Consider the following 26,932-nt stretch of genomic DNA (forward strand, 5'->3'; position numbering starts at 1 on the left):
AACATAAAATCCTTTTGGAACTTTCTTTCCAAAGCAAACTAGAACTATCACTAAATGTGATTAATACCCCCAGAAGACTGCTTCAGAAATGAGGATGTTACTAGTAACAGAATACCTTGTAAAAGAAATATAGAGTTATGGTTGTGGGCGATTAAAGATAGTTGTGGTTCTTGTATGTTGCATTTCCTTTCAATGTGGTTGGCCATTGATGAAGTTTTATTGAACTACTCTGCAATAAGTCCAGAAAGACAAGGAAAAGAAACAAAGGGCAATAACTCTACAAATACTGAAGATGGAGTTATAGTTCTTGTGCCCTGCATTTCCTCTTATTGTGCTTGACCATTGTATGAAGTTGTAATAAATTCCAACCAGTGCTCCGGACAAGGAAAAGTATCAAAGGGCAGTAACTCTGTATTTTGTCAGAATGGAGTTATGGCTCTTGTGCACTGCACTTCCTTTTAATGTCCTTGACAACTGTATGAAGTTGTATTGAATTCCAATCAGTAGTTTTCAAGTTAAGCTCTGGACAAGGAAAAGTAACAAAGGGCAATAACTGTAATTAGTCAAGATGGAGTTATGGTTCTTGTGCACTGCACTTCCTCTCAATGTGCTTGACCATTGTATGAAGTTATATTGAATTCCAACCATTAGTCCTTCAAGTTATGGTCCGGACAAAAGAATGCAATGGAAAAGTAACAAAGGACAATAACTCTGTAATTACTTTAGATAGAGTTATGGTTCTTGTGCACTGCACTTCCCCTTATTGTGTTTGACAATTGTATGAAGTTGTTTTTAATTCAAACCAGTAGTTTTCAAGTTATGCCCCGGACAAGGAAAAGTAACAACGGGCAATAACTCTGTAATTAGTCAAGATAGAGTTATGGTTCTTGTGCATTGCACTTCCTCTCAATGTGCTTGACCATTGTATGTAGTTATATTGAATTCCAACCATTAAGCTTCAAGTTATGCTCCAGACAAGGAAAATGCAACGGACGTCTGGACCGACCGACCAATCAACCACCGGGTGACTCCTATATACCCCCCAAAACTTCATTTTTGGGGGTATAAATACATTTAACAATACAACACAACTAAATATTGCCTTTCTAAACAGGTACTGAAATATTCTAAACTTTACTTGCGCTCAATGTATGATTAATTATACCTTGTCATCATCACTTTCAGCAACAAATGCTTGAGTGGCTGCAGTCAATATTGACTTCTTTCTAGGAGAATCTTCACTACATGTACTGTCAAATACAAATGAAACTACTTTTTCATTTACTCTACAATTACGTAATTTCCAATTGAATTTAGTTTCTAGTTTTTTAAATTTAAATATGATGCTTGTGTGACCAAATCATACAAGTCAAAATATTTGGCTCTTCCAAATCAATGTCACCAAAGTGAATTAAACAATTAATTAGCACCTTGATTAATGGTTTACCACAAGGAATGTTTAACATGATAGCAACACTGGCGATTGATCCAGACTTCTTTTCAGTATTTATAATTCATGACTCTACAAATGTAGCAAAAAAAGGAAGTACATATTATCATAAATTGTGTCAAAAAAGTGAGATTAAAATAAAATAAAATCTTATTTTAATTTGTTGTTTGTCTTTAACAAAAAATAATGTATAAAATTTTGGGATATGAGAATGGGGAAAATTTCAAATTAGCAACAAATGTGTTATTCTTATTTCTTAACTACCAGCATCTTTTTTATCAATATATATCAATTTTATCCAAGATACCCAATTAACACCAGCGGGGTGTATTTAATTGAGTGTCAACTTTTTACCGGTCACCTGCTGCTTACTATATTGCCCGAGGTGATAAAATACATGTACATGCGAGATGTAAAATTGTATAAGTACTTTAAAGATATTGTCCAGCATTTATAATAGCCATCAAATATCCTTCAATTAGCCACACAAATCGTTCAAAAATTGATAAACTGGATATTGACTTACCCAAAATTGTCACATATTTTCGCGACACCGATGATTTTGATATTTATTTAAAGGTGAAATAAGCTATGTTCTGTTTAAAAATCTTTACTACTATGGCAGAAAATTTGTATTACATTGGTGATGATGATATTTTTCAGTAAATTATTCAGAAACAAGAGCTGTCCGTAAGACAGCGCGCTCGACTTTTTTATTGCTTGCCAATAAAAAAAGTTTTTGCAGTAAAAGGCAATACAAGAATCTCTGTATTTTTAAAGTGAACTAGTTGTTTGATACCCTTGAATATTACAGCAATGTTTATATGACATAATTTATGGTAAAGTGAACAAGTGGATAGGAATGAATTTTTTTAGATTTTTTAAGTTTTTTAGTGCTTGCCTATAATACAAAACATTGACAGTTAAGGGCCATAATTCAAATAAAATCTTTGACAGAATTACCTTCTCCTGGACATGTTTGGGAATCATGATTGTAAACAAGTATTCCAACTTTCAAATTAATATCTCAAACAGTTCAGTCAAAAAGTGGACTGGTACTAAAAACTTAACCAAGATTCTAAGTCGATAAAAGGCCTTAATTTTTAAAACAAATCCTTGACAGAGTTACCTTCTCTTGCGTACAGATGGGGGTAATGATGTGAAATAGCATTAAAAGTTTCAAAGCAATATCTCAAAGGGTTAAGGCAATAAGTGGATTTTACCCATATTCAATGTATTTTCTAAGTCAAAAAGGGGCATAATTCTGTCAAAAACCTTGACAGAGTTATGTCCTCTTGTCTGTTGATGAAGGTCGTGATGGTAAACAAGTATGGTCAGTTTCAAAGCAATACCTCCAATGGTTTTGAAATAAAGTGAGGTGGTACAAAAAACTTAACCAAGCTCAATACACTTTCTAAGTCAAAAAAGGGCCATAATTCTGTCAAAAACCTTGACAGAGTTATGTACTCTTGTCTGTAGATGGAGGTTATGATGGTGAACAAGTATGGTAAGTTTCAAAGCCATACTTGTAATACTTCTGAAATAAAGTGGGGTGGTACGAAAAACTTAACCAAGGTGTGACGCCAACGCCGACGCTAACGCCGACGCCGGGGCGAGTAGGATAGCTCCCCTTTTCATAGAAAAGTCGAGCTAAAAAGGCTGCATTCTGTGAATGAGTTTGCAAACTTGTGTTATTTCTATAGGCTGATATGACCTAGATCTACTCCAGTTCTGTGTGAAATGTGGAAATTGACAGTGGTTATGATAAGCTGACAAAATTTGATTCGAACAAACAAAAAAAGTTGTTGATAACAGCATAATGTAAAGTTATAATGAATCTTTAATATTATTGTTGTACAGTAATTATACGAATTATAACGTTTTTATTCTGTTCTATAATAAAAATTAAAGTTGTGGTTCTATTTAAAAAAAGGTAGTTATCAATATACACAAATGTGTCAGTTTATTTGAGAATCCTTATAAAACTGAAAAAGTTTTATATGTAATGTTTATTTAATCAACTGCTTATGTTGTTAATCGCTAAATCGTGAATAGTCCGCTGAACTTTTGGCTATTATTTTTTTAAGTTGAAAATATTGGCTATTATTTTATTTGAGCCAGTGTGAGCCCTGATAGGGAAACATTCTATCCAACTTTTTCACTTGCTTTAAAAACAATAGTGTTAACAACATATAATACACTGGGAAAAAAAAACAAATTAATAGGCAAGCCTACTTATGTCAAAACTTTTATTTAAAAACTTGATATTTCGCTGATTGAGACTAATTTCCTTGCAGTACATACTGCCATAAGGATAATCATTATTCAAAAGATCTGACTAGTGTTTTAATTTTTACCTTCACAGAAGACTTTCACCTTAAGCCATGACAGTGGTATGCTATCTGCATATTTCCTTGTAGCTAAATTGATAGATTCAGAGTTGAAGGATTTACAGGGCGACATGAAATTGTCTGACATTTTACCTTCAAGTGTGACATTGATCAGCCACAGAAACAGCCTGTAATCTGCTCATCGCTTGATAAGTTAATTATTTAGCCAAGTTTGAAATTCATTCAAGAGGTATAAGAACTAAAGAGCTCTGAAATTTGACCTTAAAAAGCATAAGCGAAGGTTCTGCACAACTCCTTCTTAAAGTGAACATTTGGGCCTAATTTGAAGTAAATCCTTGAAAGGGTAAATGAATTGTAGAGCAAACACAAAATTATCCGACATTTGACCTTCAATTTTGTCCTTCATCTGACCTGACAAGAGTTGCGTCATGGTTTCTACACATCTACTAGTTAAGGTTAATATTTGAAGCAAGTCTGTAGAAAACTAGAGGATGCTTTTGTAAAAAAGCGCATGTCTCCCCCACTGCTGAGAATAACTGTGAATGGAAACAGGAATGGAAATGGAGATAAGATAATGTAAATACCCGGTAGTCACTTCAATGAAGGCTGTCTATGGATGGTTTTCTATTGTTAAGGTTGTATGAGAAGATGCTTCCTAAACTGTTTTGTTTTTAACCAGGTATTCAATTTTGAAAATCCTGGTTATTCAATCAGCGTTATGGCAGGCGGGCGTCAAACGAAAATTGCACTTGATGGTCATATCATATAATAGTTTCACAAATGAAATTAAATGAAATTGTGGTCTGCTCCATTAATTCTTCAAACCTTTAAAGGATTTTTGATGATACTTGAAACAAACGTTCATATTGTCAGATTTTTTTACACTATTGAAAGACAACTCAAATTACAATGTATGTAAAAATCATGATAACTGTAGTGTGTTGGGATGACTCCACTCGTTTTCACAATGAAGCCTCTCTGGTAGATACTTGAAACAAAAATTCACCACATCCAGAGAACGTGTAGAGTACATGTTTCGTATGGCTGGTTCCAAGGTCAAGGTCTACTTGACACTTGAATGTCATATCATATATAGTTTCACAAACGAAATTAAAGAAATTGTGTCTGCTCCATAAACTCTTCAACCCTTTGAAGGATTTTGATGATACTTGAAACAAACGTTCATATTGTCAGATTTTTTACACTATTAAAAGACAACTCAAATTTCCAATGTATGTCAAATCATGATAACTGTAGTGTGTTGGGATGACTCCACTCGTTTTCACAATCAAGGCTCTCTGCTGGTAGATATGGTCAATAAGTGTGTTTGTGTGCTGTGTAGTAGCCTTGGTTTATTATTTGTTTAAAGCGATGTCGTAACATAGTGTGGGTCAATGGATTTCTAAATATTGAATGAGGTCAATGTTGAAGTTTCCTAGAACTATGCAGTTTTCTGTTGGTGAATTTTCCAAGACAAGGGTAAGCTTTTGACAGGAACAAGTTAATCGGCAATGACGGAGGTTATATACAAGGTTGATTAATAAGACCAATCATCCTATGAAGTTTGAGGGTTGTAGGTCAAAAGGAAACTCTAGTTATCATCCGGAAATAGAAATTGACCACGGTCACTGTGACCTTGACCTTTGACCTACTGACCCAAAAACAATAGGGATCATCTGCTTTATAAGACCAATCATCCTATGAAGTTTGAGGGCTGTAGGTCAAAGGAACTCTAGTTATCATCCGGGAAACGAGAAATTGACCAACGGTCACCTGTGACCTTGACCTTTGAACTACTGACCCCAAAAACAATAGGGATCATCTGCTCAATAAGACCAAATCATCCTATGAAGTTTGAGGTCTGTAGGTCTAAAGGAACTCCTAGTTATTCATCCGGAAACGAAGAAATTGACCAACGGTCAGTGTGACCTTGACCTTTGACCTACTGACCCCAAAAACAATAGGGATCATCAGCTCTATTAAGACCAATCATCCTATGAAGTTTGAGGGCTGTAGGTCAAAAGGAACTTCTAGTTATCATCCGGAAACGAGAAATTGACCAACGGTCACTGTGACCTTGACCTTTGAACTACTGACCCCAAAAACAATAGGGATCATCTGCTCAATAAGACCATTCATCCTATGAAGTTTGAGAGCTGTAGGTCAAAAGGAACTCTAGTTATCGTCCGGAAACGAAGAATGGACGGACTGACGGACTGACGGACGGACGGACTGACAGGGCAAAAACAATATGTCTCCCCCCGAGGTGGGGGAGACATAATTCTTCAAGGATAATAGGATTTATAGAGTGGACACAGTGCAGACAGATGGACTGACTGACGCTACAGTGATTCCAGTATAGGCCCCTCCACATAATGTGGTGGTGATACAATAAGATGCTGGTAACCAAAAGTGATCTCTCTCAATTCTTACCTAACATCATAATCATTATCAAGGTAGGCTTGAGTTGAAGCAGCCAGGATAGAACTCTTGTTTCTCACATTATCTTCATCATCTAAAACATAAACAACTTATAAGGTTAAATATCAAAACAATAGTATGCTTTGGGAAACAGAACTATCCTTCTACTATACCATATTTGATAAGTCTTCAATGAAAACTAAAAAGTGATTTTAGCATTTTCTTTCGATAAAAACCCTAAAATAAATAGGTCTTAACAAATAATATTAAGATCTGTAAGCATTAATCAACATTGTCATTATGGTATCTTGGATTTAAAGTATATTTAAGAATGGCTAATGTTAACACCTACCTGTGGTGACATCACTTTCACAAACATAAGCTTGAGTGGCAGCACCCATCATCCGTGATTTTACCGTTTCATCCTCATCGTCATCATCGTCATCTTGGCTGTCTATTCAAAATATAACAAATGAGCCGCGTCATGACAAAACCAACATAATGGGTTTACAGACCCTATAACAAGTAAAGAAACTGATAGCTAACAGCATGGATCCTGATCAGACTGCGCGGATGAGCAGGCTGGTCTGGATCCATGCTGGTCGCAAACCCATTATGTTGGTTTTGTCATGACGTTGCTCAAATGCTTTGTATGAAAAAGAAAATTCTACCAATAGCTTATTAAGCTTGAACTTTAAAAGCAAATAAAATAGTTACTCAATTCTACACAAAAGTAGCCTATCTTTTGATGAAATAATTTAATATCAAATACAAGAATGTCCTTAATTAATGATAAATAACCTATGAGTTAACTTACCTGCAACAAGAGCCATGGACCGTGGTGGTTTGGTAGGACTTTCACTATCTGAATCAGATTCTGGTACCACTAAATCCTCTGTGAAGCCTGAAACATATTAAATATCATTCTAGTACCTAAATCTGCTTAATTTAACTGATAGATTTGCTTTGCTTTAAGATAAGGACAATTCATTCAAAGTTGAAATGATTTTTTCCATCAATATACTAAAGCTGAGTTACCAACAGTATCAAGCAAGGTCACACTTTATGGTCACCCAGGCTCTATACTAATGGCAATGGCTAATTGTTACAACAGGTAAACTGTTTACTAGCTTAAACTCTGATTTAAACTAAATGCATGTGCATGGCATCTTATTAATTTAACTGTAGGCATTCTAACAAATCATATCAAATACAATAAAAGAACAAAAATATTGACTTTAAAAAAACGGATCAGACTATTTGCAAATGGAAATGAGTGATTAATAATAAAATGTTTTCCCTTGACCAGAAGTATGTGAGTACTTTCAAATATTTTCACTAGATAACATTAAAATAACAATGGTCATTTACAATACTTACGTTTAGTTTTTGGTGCTGCAGGCGTGTCTTTGACTGTTATATTTTGAGCTGAAATGTACTGGAAGCATAGTAATAGGTCTACATTTTTACCACAAAAGATTAAGCTATTTACATATTGACCATAAAAATATATTAACAATGTCCAGCATTGTTTCCGAGAATAAATACATGATTTTCATTAATCTACAAGTGAACATCTACATCTGGAAAAATTCATCTGCACTAAAACAAATTCTTGCATTAAGAAAGTACATATTAATGTATAAAGGCAGTAACATACATTAACAAAGTGTACAGTCATTGGAGAGCTCTAGATAAGCTTTATCACAAAATAAATCATCAATATGCTGAATATTATGACAACATCAAATCCCTAGATTTCTCCTTAATGTTTATTAAACATATAATATACAGACTAACCTAATGTAGAGTTTCCATTATGTGTTCTTGTTGTGTTCCCTGCAAAAGGCTGAAATAGATAAAACATTTACAAATATTTATAGAATTTGTGTCAAGTTTCATGGCTCCGAGATTTAAGTGCTTAAATGAAAATATTACCATACAAATCTTTTGTCATAAAAGATAAATTTTCTTTTGGATTTATCCCTTTTCTTTTTTTTTTTTTTGAATTTCTTTGAAAAATTGCAAAAAAAAAGTAAAGACACATACATTAAGATCCATCACATGTATCTAATTTTGACTTTAAATCAGGCAAATGAAAGTTTAAAATTTAAAGAATTTTGCAAGGATGAATATCAAGAATGAAATATTAACTGCTGTTATTTCCTGTTTCACATGCATTGTGTAAAAAAATGCAATTTGACACAAGAAAAGCATATTCTTATTGTTACATACCACTGATTAGCCTTGATTTGATGAAAATTGCATGGGATTTTGTGTAAAATAGGCATTTATAAAGAAAGAAAATTTTACTTGAGTAATTATATATAAAGCAATAGCTAACACATAGTTATGCATCTAAAAAACAAAATTACTGACTACAGTTCAATTTCCAATTTTTTGTTACATTTACCTCTCAAATCCAGGTGACCTTCAGTATATTTAACAAATCTGGACAAGGCTCTGAACCATTGACCACCGTGATTCAGCAATTTTGTAACAAAAACCCTTAACATAGACAACCGACAGTTCTTAGTGCTAAGGAAAGCAGAACACATCTGTTATTTATCATAAACTTCTATACCTGGGTTGGTTCTAAAATATCACTGCTTGCATCACTAGCGTAATCATCATCATCAAGAGGCTTGCCTTCAGTCTTCTCAGCAGCGTCTGTAGAATTATCAAGCACCTCATCACCTGGAGCAGTTTGAAACATTGATTCAGAACCAGTCTCATCTCCATCATCATCAGCTGCCTGGAAAATGATCAAAATACAAACATTAAAATGTATGTAGTGAGGACTTTTTTGCAAGAAATATAACATAATAAATTGAAATATATATGCTGGTTTTTTTTATTGCATTTGAAATCACAAATGCCCGGCAGAAATCATCTTGGATAACAGTTGAAATTAATCTAGAGGACATCATTTGCTATATTTATGTAACTGATATTATATAGCACATTAGCTAAATTTGAAATGCCTATTTAATGTAAACCATTTTAATGTAAACAATCTGAAACATAGCATGGGGCAACCAACTAACAATCTTTGAAAAGGTTTCAGTGAAAAATTGATGGGTATACTATATTTTGAATGCCATTAAAATTACATGAATTCATATTTCTGAAATAAACTCCATCTGTGTGTCAACTACAAATTACATATCCTTTACATTAAATAACAGGTGAATCTGAGCAGATAAATATCACATATAAATACATGTATAACTAAAAGACTAATATACGTCAACACTTTCATAGAGCAACAATTATCTCAGGAAAATAACAAATAACAAAAATTTTATTTTGCATAAAGCATACTGCAATGCTTATAACAACTATAAATCATAAAATATACAATGTTTGGGGTCTGACATGGATTTTACAGCAGCCAAAAGATGACTTATGGAAAAGTATGTTCATTATTTTTTATTTTAGCACTAGTATGTACAAGTTTTTTGTGTTTCAAAATAAAGATACTCTTGAAAGTATAACTCATAAATTCTTAATAGAAACAAAGAAACAAATTTACAATAACAGACATTTCTAGAACAAAGCAAAGGAATACAATAAGTACACAGTACACAGACATCCGTGGTTATATTTTACATTAACATTTACCTGAACACCAATTTTGTATTCACATTCCACATCACCAAATATAAGTTGGTCATTATGCTTAAGCTCATATCTTACAGATGCTGCCAAAAAATGCTGAAAATTAATTCAAACAAAAATCTTTTATCATTTTTTATACAACAAGTTAGTCATGCAAAGAAGTTTTTACATAAAAAAATAAACTGACACGCTTTACAGTTATTGTGTAGTTAGTTTCCAGCTTGATAATCCTACATTCAGTCAAGTTTAAAACAAGGTCCACTAAGCTACTTTTATACTATGAGTTCAATTTCTAAGCTTTAAGTTCTGTATTTTCAGACATATAGATTTAAATGTATTTTCTTTTTTATGTTTTACTATGTATTCTAAGTGACCCTAAGGTTTGGGGAGATATTTAAACCAGGGGGGTATACAATACTGCATGCAATATGAAATGCTGCATGCCAAATATCTTAATTATAGGCTGAATAGTTTAACACAAGAGCAATCAGTAATCACATGTGTCGCCTCATGATGGCCAATTTCATGTTGGGACAAATTTTGTGACAGACGGACAGACAGACGGACAGTGCACAACTAGACTAACCACTTTGTACTGATCATTCCTGTAAAGTTTGGATAAAATTGCACCAGTAGTTTATGAGGAGTAGTCTGGACAAGCTTTTGCGTATCTGGCAACACACAGAAAAAAACACCTTTTTATCAAAGGACCATAACTCGGCCAAAAATCATTCAACCGGAAAACCCGTGCAATATGCCCAAGGACTTGAGCTACAGATCAATCCTGTAAAGTTTCATTGAAATTGCATAAGTGGTATAAGAGAAGTAGTCTGGACAAACTTTAAAAATAAAAATTATTAAAGGGCCATAAGTCAAACAAAAATCATTGAACCGGAAAATGCTGACAAAATGCACAACTAGACTTGGTACTGATCATTCCTGTAAAGTTTGGATGAAATTGCACTAGTAGTTTATGAGGAGTAGTCCGGACAAGCTTTTGTGTATCTGGCAACACACAGAAAAAGAAACCTTTATATCAAAGGGCCATAACTCGGCCAAAAATCATTCAACCGGAAAACCCGTGCAATATGCGCAAGGACTTGAGCTACAGATCAATCCTGTAAAGTTTCACTGAAATTGCATTAGTGGTATAAGAGAAGTAGTCCGGACAAACTTTAAAATTAAAAATTATTAAAGGGCCATAACTCTGACAAAAATCATTGAACCGGAAAATCCTGACAATATGCACAACTAGACTTGGTACTGATCATTCCTGTAAAGTTTGGATGAAATTGCACCAGTAGTTTATGAGGAGTAGTCTGGACAAGTTCTGTGACGGACGGACGGACGGACAGACAGACGGACAGACAGACGACGGAGAAGTGATCCCTATATGTCGCCACTCCGTAGAGGCGACACAAGGCGACACAACAAGAGGATTTATAATATGTTCAATGAGGGCCATCTAAGGATCACTCCTATGAAGTTTGGTCAAAATCTAGCATGTGCTTCAGCAGAAAAAAACATCTTGTGAATAATGACACACCATAAAAGATGCAAGGCAGCTATATGCTATCACGTAAGTTCACCTGTAAATAACCTATGAACACTTTGTGATCATGTGAGATAAAAATGTACTTACATTGTTTCTTCTTGTCCTATTTCTGCTACCTTTATCATAGATGAAATGCGAGTCTCCTTTTACTTCAATACATGCATGCTCTCTTGATAGTGGCTGGTAAAATAATAAAATATTCATTTGTAAAATATTGATCAAATTTAACATGCATGTTAAAAGCATCTCTCAAAAGAAACCAAATAAAGACTTTAAATTATGTTAGTTGAAAACTCTTAATATAGAACGCTTTGACTGAAATTTTTTTAAACATAAGTTTAAAATAAAATATAAAGTTACAAAAGGAAAAGCAAAAGAATTTTCATAGATTCATTAATTTCACTTCTTATATAAAAATTGAAATGATTTACACATACCTTTAATGGTATAGAAATTTTACATTCCTCACCTCGTCCAATAACATTGTCACCTAGAAATAAGTACTTTTCATAAGTAAATAACTCATAATGTATTGAAAAATTCATTTGACCTCCAAGAACAGAACAACTTTTTCCTTATTTTTTTTTCTATTTCTAACTAAACTGAAGAAGTAGTACAGTTCACAACTTAACAAGACTCATAAATTGCATACAAAATGTAATAGTAACCAACTAACTGCTATTCCATAATTCGCTACAATTCAAACTGCAAATTTTACCTTCAAAGACTGGGTACTGCTTTCCAGGAAACCCTCGTTGACATGCCACATACAAATAACCAACCTGAAATATATAATCAGAATATATTAAAACAATGCTGAAATATAATTATAACTGTAAATATTAATTAAATAGCAGCAAAAATCACATTTGTAACTAAACAATTCATATAAATTCTAATCTTTCTTCATTAATGGTAGCGCTATTATACAATCAAGGTTATCTTCGGTTGTGAAAAATAAAAAAGAATACAACAACTATTAAGTAGTGTGACTGTATAATAAATCTTCAATGAATGACTTACTGGAGTATTTTCAGACTGTTCATCATCTGTAACATCATCATCATAGTCCCCAAAGTCCAGAGCTTGTGTGGCCTCTATGCCACTTTCATCCATCTTTCAACCTAACATAAATCATTTTATAATATATTAATCATGCACATATTCAGGGTTTTACTTTTTTCCCAGTATTTTGGGAACATACCCGTACCCTCAGGATTGGGAATTATAGCAGTGTTTTGCTAACAAATGGGAAAACAATATTTGTCTATAATTTTAAAAATTTCCAATAATGTTAAATGAAAGACAAAGATGCAATGATATTATATCAACACAAATTATCATAAGCACATAGCAGTCTTAGAATTGCAAACACACAGGGGTCTACTGTTGATATTTTAGATCCGTTTATTAAGAAAAAGCCACATATTTTAAACTTGTGTTGCAAGAGTTGCTCCCCTTTTCTACCGGAAAGAAAACAATGCCACACAACAGTAAATCTTACAGGAAAAAAGTAAAACTTTCTACAGTGAACAGATGCTCTTTTTTTCTTTTCTCCTCAGTGTGAAAAATTCCCCCTCCTACTGCATTTTTACAGGTTGGTCTTTTTACCCCAAGATACCCCAAGACTACTCTGGGACCGAAAGATACACATTTTTAGTCCCAGGACTACCTAAAGACACCCCAAGAAACTTATGTAATATTGTGTAAATTGGGAAAGTTTTATTATATATGATGACTGATTATTTACTTGTCATCTTGTTACAGTCCAATACATCAAATATTGTTAATTATGTATGGACTTTTTTTCATCACTAAAATATTTATTGATATGCTCTTTATAAAAAAAAGATAATATTTTTATTAAAATCAACTTTACTGAAACAATAAGACTAAGTTAATCTAATGAAATGTGGGGCAGATAAAATTAAAAAAATCAATATTATGAAACAGAATATGATTGATTTATCATGGTAATAATCAGGCATCAAAAATGCGTCACTCATTAAATGACATTGTCGCAGAATTAAACTTGCACTACACCAAAATCCAGCAACCTTGGCAATATTTCATTGTTGTAAAATATTTGCACAAAAAAGAATATATTCATAATCTTACATTAAAAAATACAGGGAAATAAATGAAGGGAGATAATTCAATGTGTACATGTGAAATCACAGTTACCGCCTGTAAACAATGAAAAATTAAGACAGTATTTACATGTAGGTAAAAGTGTCTTGGTCTGGTTTTGGGGTGTCTTGGCATAGTCTAGGGGTAGTCTCTGGATGTCTTGGGGTAGTCTTGGGGTAAATAGACCAATCACATTTTTCCCCCTCCAACAGGCACGACCCCCTTCCACCAAAAAAACAAGAGGGCCATGATGGCCCTGAAATGGCTCACCTGTATATAGGCCCCCGGGGCGGGGCCAATTTTAACCCAGGGGCTTTTATTTAAACAAACTTGGTAGACACCCATTTGAAGAATGTTTCATGATAAATATCTAAGCTGTACCTCTAAGAAGAGATTTTATGTTTTTACTATAAACATATAGGGAAAATCAATGACCACCCCCTCTGGGCAGGGCCAATTTTTTCCCCAGGGCTTTTATTTGAACAAACTTGGTAGACACTCACTAGAAGATAATTCATGCTTAATATCTTAACTCTAGCTCTTTGGGTTTTTTAACAGAAGATTTTTTAAGTTTTTACTATATTCATATTAGGAAAATCCGGGACCAATTTTAATCCCAGGGCCCTTATTTGAACAAAAATGGTAGACACCCATTAGAAGATATTTCATGCTAAATATCTCAGCTCTAACTCTAAAGGTTTTTAAAAGAAGGTTTTTTAAGTTTTTACTTTGAACATAAAGGGAAAATCAATGACCCCCTGGGGTGGGGTCAATTTTTCCCCAGGGCTTTTATTTGAACAAACTTGGTAGTCACCCACTAGAAGATGTTTCATGCTTAATAGCTAAGCTCTAGCTATTTGGGTTTTTTTAAAAGAAGATTTTTTAAGTTTTTACTATATACAAAAAAGAAAATCAATGACCCCCTGGGCGGGGCCAATTTTGACCCCAGGGCATTTATTTGAACAAACTTGGTAGACACGGTTCATGCCAAATATTTAAGGTCTAGCTCTTACGGTTTTCTAAAAGAAGATATTTTAAGTTTTTTCTTTCAGTTGCCATGGCAACCAGAGTTCTGCTTGGAATTAAATTCTTTGAACAATTTTTAAAGTTGACTACCAAAGGAACATTCCTGTGAAGTTTGGATGAAATTGGCTTAGTGGTTTATGAGGAGATGTCTTTTAAAGTAAAAGTTTACGGACGGACAGATGCCGGACGAAAAGCGATCACAAAAGCTTTGTGACAGGTGAGCTAAAAAACACTAGATATATTGATATATCATCGATATATATATATACCCAGTGATTTTCCTACTTATATAACAGACTCCGAAAAAAGGCCTCTTCCCAATTGAAATTTTCTTTAAAATCATGCAGTTTTCCCAAAAATCTCAACTTAAACCAGCTTTTTTACTTCCCAAATCAGCAATTTTAGCGACAAGTTTTCCCAAAATCAAAAGGCTAAGGCCTCTTCCCAATTTAGTGAGAAAAATCACTGATACCCTTAGACATATAGATACAAAATACTGAAAAAATTCTATCAGTGACATCCCTAGATTTATCTGTTTAGTTTGTGAACAGTAAATCTGGTAAAGAGTCAACTCAGCCCTATACCAACTCGGCATGGTTCAAGTCGGCACAGGTCAACTCGGCCCCCTATCAAAAACCAATTAGGATATAGATTGTTTAGTTTATAAACATTTAAGAAGTACATTACTATAAAAGTATTCAGACCTATGATCACTAACAAACAGAAATTTAAAAAGGTGGCAGTGTACATACGTGTACGTATTATTTGAAATTATCTTTATTAAGAAGAGATATCAAGACAATAAATGTTACATATTGATCTTTAAACTGAATTTTTATGACAATAAATGTAATTATATTTAACACTGTTCTTAAACACCACCAATGCTGTTTGAACGATATATTTTACAAAAAAAATCTGAAGTAAGCAAAACATGCGTATAAATTTGAAATTCTTCCCATCTCTACAAATTCACATGTACAAATTGGGGGCAGCACGAAATACCCAAATATACCCTAAATATACCCAAATATTGCCCAATTATACTAAAAATAAATGTTTTATACTAAAAAAGTGCTGTTTTAATCATGAATACAATATACACTTTCACTAAGATATAATTAAACATACCCAAATATACATTTTCCTATCATTGTGTTTTGAACCAAAATACATTGTGTACAGTACAGTATATGTACTCCATTAAAGCTATTATTTTTTTTTTTAAATAACATGGACACTTGTATATGATATGAAATTTCAGCAAAATTTCATCTTAAAAATGTAAGTGTAGTCAACAAATATCATGTGCTTGATTTAAAATTGCAAGTACAGTCATAAAGAACCTATATAGTAGAATGTCAAAACTTTATTTTCTTAAAACTTCTAAACTGTCCATTTCAACGGAATGAATGAAAGTTATAGCAGGCTAAGTCATATTATCTTATAAATATTTATTTATTTCTCATTATAATCTATATTTTATACAAACAAAAATAAATATTGCTATATTTGGGTATATTTGGGTATTTTGTGCAGCCGCAAATTGGTACTTTCATCAATAAAACTTTTCAATAACCATGAGTAGAGGTTTGTAACTGAAAATATTTAAACAATGAAAGTTATGACGAAAACATATAAAACGTAATAAAAGTAATCATTACCAGTAATATATAATAATGGCCCGATTCCACACGTGCCGAGGTGGAAGAGGACCGAGCTGACTCTGGGCTAGTCCTAATTATAAGACCTATACCTAACCTATTTCATATTTATCATTCATTAATCTGATATTTTACATTTTTCATTTTCCATGTTACGTTAGGTCTTAACAGATCTTTGCAAAATCGTGTAGCAAAAAAAATGACATTAGACATCGATTTAGATCTAATGAATTTAAACAATTAAAACAGCATGTATTTACATTAATTTTGACTTATTCATGAACAAAACTAAAAAATGAATACCTTTTAACAAAATAATTGAACTGTCACGTCCGAAAAGTCATGATTAAATCCTCTCATTTAATTTAATTCCTTGTACAGCCGATATACAAACGGCCGCCATACAGTGCGCGAAATCTGATTGGCTAATTCATATGCAAGCGTTTAAATGAGTCAGAACAATATAACGGAATATTTTTTCAACGAAATAATTGCCCATGCATCGCCAGTGTGTTCGAATATATTTTTCCGTTCAAAAAATTGGAATCAATCTGTAAAATGCTTTACTTAACCAGTGTAATAGGACCGTATTTTGATAAAATATTTAGTTGTCAATTTCATACCATTCATTTGTCGTCCATTTTGGCTTCTTTCCCTAATGTTAATCTGTTAAAGTCCTCTTGATTGGCTCTTTCAATTTAGATTTACATTTTTATTGGTCCACTTGATTAATATAATTCGATTAGTTCAGAACTTGTTATGAGTAATTTTGACCAATCAATCTTATAGTTAAGCATTGTCATGACTACCAAAAGTGTATAAATACCGGGTGAATTTCTATATATCTTGTCTTGGGAACTGGCCGACAGGTCAGTTCACTTCAAAGCTTTAGAGCTTTGGCACTCTTTCAAAACTTAATAGTTTTGACTCTCTTTGAAATCTATATGATTTGAGAATTTAGCCTAAACTTATTAATAAATACTTAGAAATTCTTTTTAAATAAATAACTCGTTGTTGGTAGATTCTGCTTAAATATATAGCCTTATTCATACTTTTGGTAAATAAATTATACAATTGTCGTTTAAATAAGTCTATGATTATCGTTTGAATAAATCTCGTAATGTTAAATTTATAAAGTCTTGTGTTATACTTTTTTTAATAAGAGTAAATTAAAGGTAGCGTCCTACACCACCATCCTAGCCACTGGTTGGCAATTAAGAGTTCAGAGAACCTGGGTAAAGTGCCGTTTAAAGATATATTTGTGATCACGTGTCGTCTGTATTGTAATTTGGCCATTTATATTTTAAGTCTGTCCAGAGCGCCACTGAGTGTTGGGCTCGAATTAGCTTGAACCACTGATAATAAACCGGCACTATTACACCAGTATGGCCGATGAGCGAAATAGACTGCTATTTACATTTTATTTTTAATTGATAAGTGCATTGTTTGAAAGTTTTTGTTAATGATAGACCATGCAATTGAAAGAACAGAAGATAAGCTTTTGAATTAAGCTTGAAAGGCAAGTGAACAGACCTTTTTTCATTTTTTCAAAATGCTACGCGTTTATGAGCAATAACTATTAGACGTCAGGCTTGACCAACATAAAACTATAACAAGCCTGCAACGTCTAATCTATTGGACTAACTCTGGGCCAAGTACGCTTTATTTGCCGAGCTGACCCTGATTCGTAATATCTCTCTGACAAAAGTGTTGATTGCCCCTTGATTGAATTGGCAACAATTAAACAGATTACCCTTGCTGATATAGTTAAAAAATATTAAAATATCAGAATCTAGAGCTGTTTCCAATTTTGCTGGAGTCATATCTAAATCGCGAAATTATATGACAATAGAATTTTCAACATTCATTTACGTTTTCTAACAAATTGATGTGGACGCAATTTCAACCTTATAACAATGTGATACTGTTTAATATACGCATTCATTTTCTTTCGTCAATAACAAAAAAATGTAAATAATACTCACTCAGCGAATTATTTGTCGTCCTTGAACTTCGCGCAAAAATCTTCTGTGAGCATGCGCAGTTCGATACTTTGGTTTCCGAACCTTCTGAATATCCTTAGCGCTGGATTTGGGAACCAATCAATCAAAATAAGGCAAAGCAGGACAAATAATAATTTTTATATTTTCGTTGGAAATGGGCTGCATTTTCGAAGAAATAAAGAAAGGAGATGGTAATTCTTTTTAAACATAGTACATGTATATGCACAGCCATGTATCATACATCTAATTTGCTGCACATCTCCAATCAGTCGGATTTCATGCAAAGGGAATGAATGGTGAAAACAAAAAATTAATCTGCATTTTATTGTTAGATCATAATGGCCTAGTCAAAATATTTTAACCTACGGGATTTTTAGATAATTTTTGACATGGTCAAAATCCCAAAGCAGGGCGTAGCTCTGATCGCGTTGATATTTCGACTAATAATGGCCATGCAGGCTCATGTTATGAAAAGTGTTTTACTTTAATTGTTTCATAAGCATCTGTAATGAAAGCAGTCTGCACATATGCCCATAATTCTTTAGAACCTGGTCAACACTGACTTGGATACTAATGATCAATTAAAACTTTTATTTTCAGATATTTTTCAATCCATCTATCTACTTTACCATTAATGTCATTCCCTTTGCGGAGAAGTAGATACTATGTCTGCACGTTGAAATTGCAGGAAAGTTAAAAAGAGTTGTTTATAATTATAAAAAGGATAAAAGTATAAAAAAGGGATATTGAAAATGTTAAAAACATGCAGGCTGGAAAAAAGGGTGAGACAGTGGGAGTGAGGGCAAATGAAGGGTGTACATGGTTCCAGAGGTATACAATCCTGGGAAAGAATGAGAATTTATAATAGTTTGAAGTTGCTGTGAATAACCTATAACAGTTAACTCAGGGGATGGTCATGGCTGGATGTTCAGACGAGGGGTGTCACATATTCTTCGATGGGGTTAGAAACCAGACCATAGTGAATCTTGAAGAAAAGGGATAGCCTAGCATTTATACATCTGAGTTCTTATCTACAAAGCTTAAGGGAGTGAACACTAGAGGTCTGACCAATCTAGCTTGCTCCATTGGGCTGCTCTTCTTTTGGACATTTTCAATTTGATCTATTTGCATTTTGGTGTGGGGAGACCACACCTCGGAACCATATTTTGAGCTGAGGTCTGACTAATGTCTGGTAAGCAACCAATCTGATTAAAATTAACTCTAAATAACAATCTGCTTTTAGATCTGACCGCGACCAAATACAAAATCATTTCTGTTTACCTTTCACACAGCCAATCATTGCCAAGCTTTCATAATTTTGAATGTGATCTAGTTTCTAAATTTAACCCTGGGTAAACCAATACTTAGTATGTAATTTTCACAATTATGAGAACAAACATGGCATTGTCCATATACAGTCTAACTTGCCCATGCGACCACATGTATTAAGCAACTTTTGTCTTAAACTACCACTTTAAATTTTTTTAATGTATTAAGCGACTTTTGCTCAACGCAACCAGCGACCGCTAATTAATCACCTAATTGAGAGCAATCATTTCATTAAACGACCACTTTTACCTATCAAGTAATTGTGTTTTTAGAGAACGCCGCCTCGTAATGTCACAAGTGTCAACAATCAAAACACAACAAATAAATGTGTGAAAAACTCTATTTCCCAAACCGTTTTAGCTTAAGCAAATGAAGTATACGTGTGACGTGTATTATCCAATAATATTGATTAAGCAATGCAACGCTCCGCCCCTACTGATGTGGTGTATACGCTTCGCTTGTTGACATTTAGACTGCATTGAATTGACCCTGAACTTGATTAAGTTTATTTCAAATGAAAAATGCACAACAGAAAAACATCTTCACTTATAGGGTTTTTGTGTTGGAGACAAGGAAAAACAACGGAGAAGTTAAAAAATTCTGGAAAAAATGTCAAACATGTACTTAATGAATCAAAACTGTTTTGTCAAAAAAATAACGGAAAGTTATTTTTACATTGGCATCCATTTAGATTATCGAGCGTACTAATTATTCAACATTTGTATAAAAATGAAGTTGTTAAACATTCCACCGCATAAGTAAGATGTCATTTGTAAATTTTGACTTTTATGTTATGCTTTGTCTTAAGAGACCGTTTCATTAAGCCACCGTTTTTGGTGTTTCCCTTGCATGGTCGCTTAATACAAGTTTGACTGTAGCTGACAGGTGAACTGGCAAAACAACCTTGCCCATTAAATTTTGATACTTCTTATGCCTATGTAAAAACTGGTTCGATTGCATGGCTAAAAATAGCTTTCTCGGAAAATCAAAATTATAAAGAAGGCGAAATATATACGGTCGTCATCAGATGAAGAAATAAGTAGATCTGAACTTTAGTCAGATTGGGTTAGCAACAGACTTAATCAAGTTAATGGATTGGGAATTAATCTTTTGTTTCTGCATAGACATAGAAATCTTAAGGTTTGGTTTGTTTGTTTATGTGGGCATCCCATGTAAGGTTTTCTGATATATTCACGCCTGGGTATTTAGCTGAGGTAACTGATTCTAATTGGACTTCATGAAGGTAGTATTGTGTTGGGATAGGATGTTTGCTTTTTGTGATGTGGATAACTTAACACTTGGAAGTTGGAGGGTTAAATTCCATATCCCTCTCCAACTCCCTTTTTTCTTACAGATTTTAATTGTGACTGATTGGTTTGCAGATGTCAGAGCAATGTATATTGCAGTATTGTCTGCAAACAGGCGGACCTGGGAATTTATGTTTTGTGGGAGGTTATTTTTTGTGTAAGCAAGAAACAGGAGGGATCGTAGAACTGAGCCTAATGGGGGACACCTTAGGATACTGGGATCGGGTTTGAGCTGTTGCCATTTAGCACAACAAACTGCACCTGGTTATGTGGAAAACTTTAGATGCATCTTTAAGTTTGACCACTGATTTCATAGTTGTGTATTTTCAGCAGTACTTTCTCATGACTGCATGACCAGAATTTATAACCGGTACAGTATTATCAATCTTTATAAGTTATATATCTTGATCTAAATTATTAAAATTTATATAAACAGTTCACAGGACTTGTATAATGTTTTAAAATCTTTTTTTTTTCAGGTCAGACATTTCCAAAAGTTGGACAAACTGTGGTGCTACATTATACAGGTCAGTATTCCTTGTTACAAGATAATATTAATTGTCTTGGATTATTTCACACGACATGTAAAGATCATTAGTTGACTGATAAAAAAAATATAAAGTGCAGGGTGTCTGTTTGACCCTTGAAATGACTCTTTGACCCTTCAGATTTCAAAAAGACCTGATTTGACCCTCAGGCCCCGTGTTCACAAAGATTTAAGGATCAGGATCAAGATAAGGATCAAATTTAAAAACTCAAATATTCTCCATTATTTATCCTTATAGATTAAATATTCAGTATTAACTTAATAAAACTGGACTTGAGATAGCATGCTTATGAAATTTTAGAATGAATTTATTCTTATTTTTTACAAGATATGGGCATTTTACAGTTGATCCAAATTTTGATCTTGATCCTGAAATTGATCCTTATTTTGATACGATTATTTTTGTATTGTTTTGTTATTTGTTGATTTTTCCCCAAAATAGGTTGGTTTCTTTGCAAGTAAGCAATTATTTATATTCCGAATATGTACCATTTACTTCTAGCATAATACCATCAATTTTAGTTGTATAAAACAATGAAAATAAAATCAGGATCATCTGATCCTGATCCTGATCTTTTCTTTGTGAACACGGGGCCAGGATTTTAACTGGAGGGTCAAATTTTGTTAAAAGCATGGGGATTTGGCCTTGTATCTGGTCAAAATGACCCTCAGGATTTTATGGTTAGTGAACACACTTAGTGTGAAAAGTGACAAACAAAGACATGTCACATTTTTGTGAACAAATAGCTTGACATCACTTAAACATTGCATGTTAAAAACAGCAGCATTCGTAGGTATGATGTTACTGAAGTTTCAAACGGTGCCATTTTTCCATCCAAAAAGAAGCTTCACATTGGAAGGCATTTTTGTTCACTATTGGAAGGTAACATGACATTACACAAACCATTACCACAAGGTATGACTAGCAGTGGTTTGTTGACATTGTTCAACAATGGAATCATTGTCATCGATGTGTTCATCAATGGAATCATTGTAATTGATGTGTTCAACAATGGAATCATTGTCATCGATGTGTTCATCAATGGAATCATTGTCATCGATGTGTTCATCAATGGAATCATTGCCATCAATGTGTTCGTCAATGGAATCATTGTCATCGATGTGTTCATCAATGAAATCATTGTCATTGATGTGTTCAACAATGGAATCATTGTCATCGATGTGTTCATCAATGGAATCATTGCCATCAATGTGTTCATCAATGGAATCATTGTCATCGATGTGTTCATCAATGAAATCATTGCCATTGATGTGTTCATCAATGGAATCATTGTCATTGATATGTTCATCAATGAAATCATTGCCATTGATGTGTTCAACAATGGAATCATTGTCATTGATGTGTTCATCAATGGAATCATTGCCATTGATGTGTTCAACAATGGAATCATTGTCATTGATGTGTTCATCAATGGAATCATTGCCATCGATGTGTTCATCAAAGGGATCATTGCCATTGATGTGTTCAACAATGGAATCATTGCCATCGATGTGTTTATCAAAGGGATCATTGCCATCGATGTGTTCAACAATGGAATCATTGCCATTGATGTGTTCAATAATGGAACCATTGCCATTAATGGTTTCAACAATAAAATCATTGCCATTGATATTTTCAACAATGGAATCATTTTCATTGATGTGTTCAACAATGGAACCATTGCCATTAATGGTTTCAACAATAAAATCATTGCCATTGATGTTTTCAACAATGGAATCATTCTCATTGATGTGTTCATCAATGAAATCATTGCCATTGACGTGTTCATCAATGAAATCATTCTCATTGATGTGTTCAACAATGGAATCATTGCCATTGCTTGTTTAACAATGGAATCATTGTCATTGATGTGTTCAACAATGGAACCATTGCCATTGATGTGTTCAACAATGGAACCATTGCCATTGATGTGTTCAACAATGGAACCATTGCCATTGATGTGTTCAACAATGGAATCATTGTCATTGATGTGTTCATCAATGAAATCATTGCCATTGATGTGTTCATCAATGAAATCAGTACCATTGCTTGTTCAACAATGAAATCATTATCATTGATGTGTTCAACAATGGAACCATTGTCATCGATGTGTTCATCAATGGAATCATTGCCATTGGTGTGTTCAACAATGGAATCATTGCCATTGATGTGTTCAACAATGGAATCATTGCCATTGATGTATAAAGTGCAAGGGACATTATTTTTAGAAAAGATAAACAGCTTCCTTCGTAGTAGTCTGCCACATGATGCTTATTCCTTAAACAACCTCAGAATCTTACAATAGCAGCAGGAGACATAGTAACTATTCTGTTTATGTGTAATATTTCAAAAGTCATTTGTAATATTTTGTAAGAATATTCAGGAGAAATTCCCATTTATGTATTATATTATTTTGTACACAAAAGCTTGATATCAGGGACAACAAAAATCTATGTTCTTTTGGGTCATCCATCATATGACCAACTTTGTACTTTATTTCTAAAACAGATTTAAATTTAAGGGGTATATGATATTGTCTTGTTTTTAGTTACAGTGTTTTCATTAATTTAAATAGCAATTTTAATATGATATTTTTCAGGAAGATTACAAAATGGTCAAATATTTGACTGTTCAAGGGAAAGAAAGCAACCATTTAAGTTTGTTCTGGGAGAAAACCAGGTTATAAAGGGTAAATATTTAGGATTGGTATATAAAACATTATAGAAATGTAGAATCTACTTCATGTTAACATGCATATAAAACATTAAGGAAACATAGATACTATTAGATATGAAATATACAAAACTCTACATTTTTTAAATCTCCCTTTATAATAATCATGCATTAATTATGCTAGTCTAGAGAATAACTTAAAAAGTTCTTACAGTAAATTATGTTTTGCCTATAAGTTTTGTGTATTTACTGATGTATATTTTGAATGTTGTTTTTATTTTTTGTTATTTCAGCATGGGAAGAGAACGTAAAAAAGGTAATTCTATTTTAATTATGTCTCCCCCACCTCGGGGGGAGACATATTGTTTTTGCCCTGTCCGTCCGTCAGTCCGTCAGTCCGTCCGTCCATTCTTCGTTTCCGGACGATAACTAGAGTTCCTTTTGACCTACAGCTCTCAAACTTCATAGGATGAATGGTCTTATTGAGCAGATGATCCCTATTGTTTTTGGGGTCAGTAGTTCAAAGGTCAAGGTCACAGTGACCGTTGGTCAATTTCTCGTTTCCGGATGATAACTAGAGTTCCTTTTGACCTACAGCCCTCAAACTTCATAGGATGATTGGTCTTATAGAGCTGATGATCCCTATTGTTTTTGGGGTCAGTAGGTCAAAGGTCAAGGTCACACTGACCGTTGGTCAATTTCTCGTTTCCGGATGATAACTAGAGTTCCTTTAGACCTACAGACCTCAAACTTCATAGGATGATTGGTCTTATTGAGCAGATGATCCCTATTGTTTTTGGGGTCAGTAGTTCAAAGGTCAAGGTCACAGTGACCGTTGGTCAATTTCTCGTTTCCGGATGATAACTAGAGTTCCTTTTGACCTACAGCCCTCAAACTTCATAGGATGATTGGTCTTATAGAGCTGATGATCCCTATTGTTTTTGGGGTCAGTAGGTCAAAGGTCAAGGTCACAGTGACTGTTGGTCAATTTCTCCATTTCCATTCCTGTTTCCATTCACAGTTATTCTCAGCAGTGGGGGAGACATGCGCTTTTTTACAAAAGCATCCTCTAGTTTTTTTGTTTTTTTTTGTAGCAAGAAAATAAATTATTGACTTGTGGGTTTGCATTCACCGTAACCATGATGGAACCAAAGTGATTTACCTTTGCCACATGTGTAGAGCCACGCCAGCAGACTAACCTGGACTGACTAACTTATAGGCACATAGTGTCTTTGAAAAAAGTTTGTTTACTTCTTTAAAAAGTGCAAACATAAATTTTATAATGTTTAAATAATGGTCTGAGAGAATGTTAAATGCTTGTTACCTGAATAAATTAGTGATAAATGTGAAGTAATATGTCATAAAAGTAGCAAAATCTAAGCAAAGTAGTATTTTGACATCCATACAAAATGTTTATTCACTAACTGTACTTGCACATGAAAAAGATTGTTCAGGTAAAATTGACCGATGAATAACTTGTTGGATACATCAAATTTACTTTTGTAAAAAAAGCATTTCTGAGGCATAATGGGCCTTTAAATGTTAATTTTGATATCCCCAACATTGATAATGGACAGTTTTTAAGTAAATGAAAGATGAGCAAGTCCATTTTAGAAAATCAGTAGGTTATGGGTTAAAGAATGTATTTCAATTGATTAAATTTAGAAAGCAAAATTGAAGATTTCAGATGAATGAGAATTATTGTTTGTGCAATACATACTGAATGCCTGTTATGATCAAACTGTAAATCAGATCTCTATACTTTTTGTACAAACAGTATAGTAATACAGTCAGATACTGAAAAAGGTTCATAGTCATTATTCTCAGAATATTATGTTCAAAGAATTATCAGATATCAGTAAAATATTAAGATTGCAGAACAAGATTCAATCCAATACACAAAACAAGATCACATGAATGTTATAAGCAAAAACATGCTTTTACTGATGTTGAATTAATACAAATGTAGTTTGTTATTTGATAAAAAAAATATTATGTTGTAAAACTTTTGTTTCTATATATCATTTCAGATGAGTATAGGTCAACAAATAAAATTAACTTGTCCACCAGACTATGCATATGGAAAAAGAGGCTACCCTGGCGTATATCCTTTTTTCTGAGATTGAAGTTTTATTATATAAATAATTAAAGGTAACCCTGTTTTTATCTAGCAGTGTTAATTCTAAAGCAAATTGTTAGTATGGGGTATTTCACTTAATTTTACTAAAAAAAAAATTTTACTATAAGTAGTCAACAATATAAAATACGGTAAGATGATAACAAAAGTAAGGTATGTCCAGAGCAACAGATAAGCTTTTAAAGTGAATTGGGTATTCCCCATCATTTCCTTTGGAATTGGGTATTGGCTCTATTTCATTGGGTATTCCAAAACTCGTTACCCTATGATTGGTATTCAATTCATGATATGAATTTTATGGTTTCAATATCAATAAAATTTAAACTGTTTCAAAAAGAAAATAGGATTAACAATTTACTAAGACTTTTCACAATTGTTTTATTTTTTATATAAACTGCTCATGTTATATTTCATAGTATTTTTAACAAGTTCGTTTTCTGACTGATTTTTGATTATTTACAACTGTTTTGTTTCAAATCATTTTCCCTTTTGTACGACGCCATAATGCTTTCAAAGCGTCTATTGATACAGCTGGGACCTACTTATTGACGGTCTCCGCAAAATCAACGGTCTCTGCTGGTCTGTAAAGACCGTCGACCTGAGTAGACAAATCGACGGTCTCATGCTTTATTGATATGGCTTAGTCTTTGGAGACCGGGGACCGTCGAAGACCGGAGACCGTTGTTTAGTTAGCATTAATTCGGGAATATTCGGATA

General features: G+C 33.4%; 2 protein-coding genes across 2 annotated transcripts; one reads left to right on the forward strand and one right to left on the reverse strand.

Moving 5' to 3' along the window:
- Positions 1 to 1,165: 1,165 nt before the first annotated feature.
- Positions 1,166 to 18,282, reverse strand: LOC132737508 (mediator of DNA damage checkpoint protein 1-like; the record flags this gene model as incomplete). The annotated part of the gene is made up of 13 exons (XM_060724804.1): positions 18,204 to 18,282; positions 12,422 to 12,522; positions 12,117 to 12,180; positions 11,836 to 11,888; positions 11,486 to 11,578; positions 9,847 to 9,939; positions 8,807 to 8,977; positions 8,023 to 8,071; positions 7,603 to 7,650; positions 7,040 to 7,126; positions 6,575 to 6,676; positions 6,235 to 6,316; positions 1,166 to 1,250 (listed from the first exon to the last, which is right to left on the reverse strand). Coding segments are annotated over exons 2-13 (1,020 nt in total), but the record flags the coding sequence as incomplete, so codon positions are not given.
- LOC132737509 (peptidyl-prolyl cis-trans isomerase FKBP1A-like) lies at positions 18,281 to 26,241 on the forward strand. Its single transcript, XM_060724805.1, has 5 exons — positions 18,281 to 18,412; positions 21,337 to 21,384; positions 24,005 to 24,094; positions 24,372 to 24,394; positions 26,109 to 26,241. The coding sequence occupies exons 1-5, from the start codon at positions 18,376 to 18,378 to the stop codon at positions 26,196 to 26,198; spliced, it is 288 nt and encodes a 95-aa protein (XP_060580788.1). The 5' UTR covers positions 18,281 to 18,375; the 3' UTR covers positions 26,199 to 26,241.
- The last annotated feature ends 691 nt before the right edge of the window (positions 26,242 to 26,932 follow it).

Source organism: Ruditapes philippinarum, unplaced genomic scaffold (genome assembly GCF_026571515.1).
Source record: "Ruditapes philippinarum isolate M1 unplaced genomic scaffold, ASM2657151v2 ctg707_1_1_1_1, whole genome shotgun sequence".
Classification (NCBI taxonomy): Eukaryota; Metazoa; Mollusca; class Bivalvia; order Venerida; family Veneridae; genus Ruditapes; species Ruditapes philippinarum.

What these genes read in the sequence shown, in the direction of transcription:
- LOC132737509 (XM_060724805.1), top strand. Translation starts at nt 18,376, where the DNA reads ATGGGCTGCATTTTCGAAGAAATAAAGAAAGGAGATG. An exon ending in TGTGGTGCTACATTATACAG is followed by an intron (nt 21,385 to 24,004) that starts GTCAGTATTCCT and finishes GATATTTTTCAG; the next exon opens with GAAGATTACAAAATGGTCAA. An exon ending in AGAAAACCAGGTTATAAAGG is followed by an intron (nt 24,095 to 24,371) that starts GTAAATATTTAG and finishes TTGTTATTTCAG; the next exon opens with CATGGGAAGAGAACGTAAAA.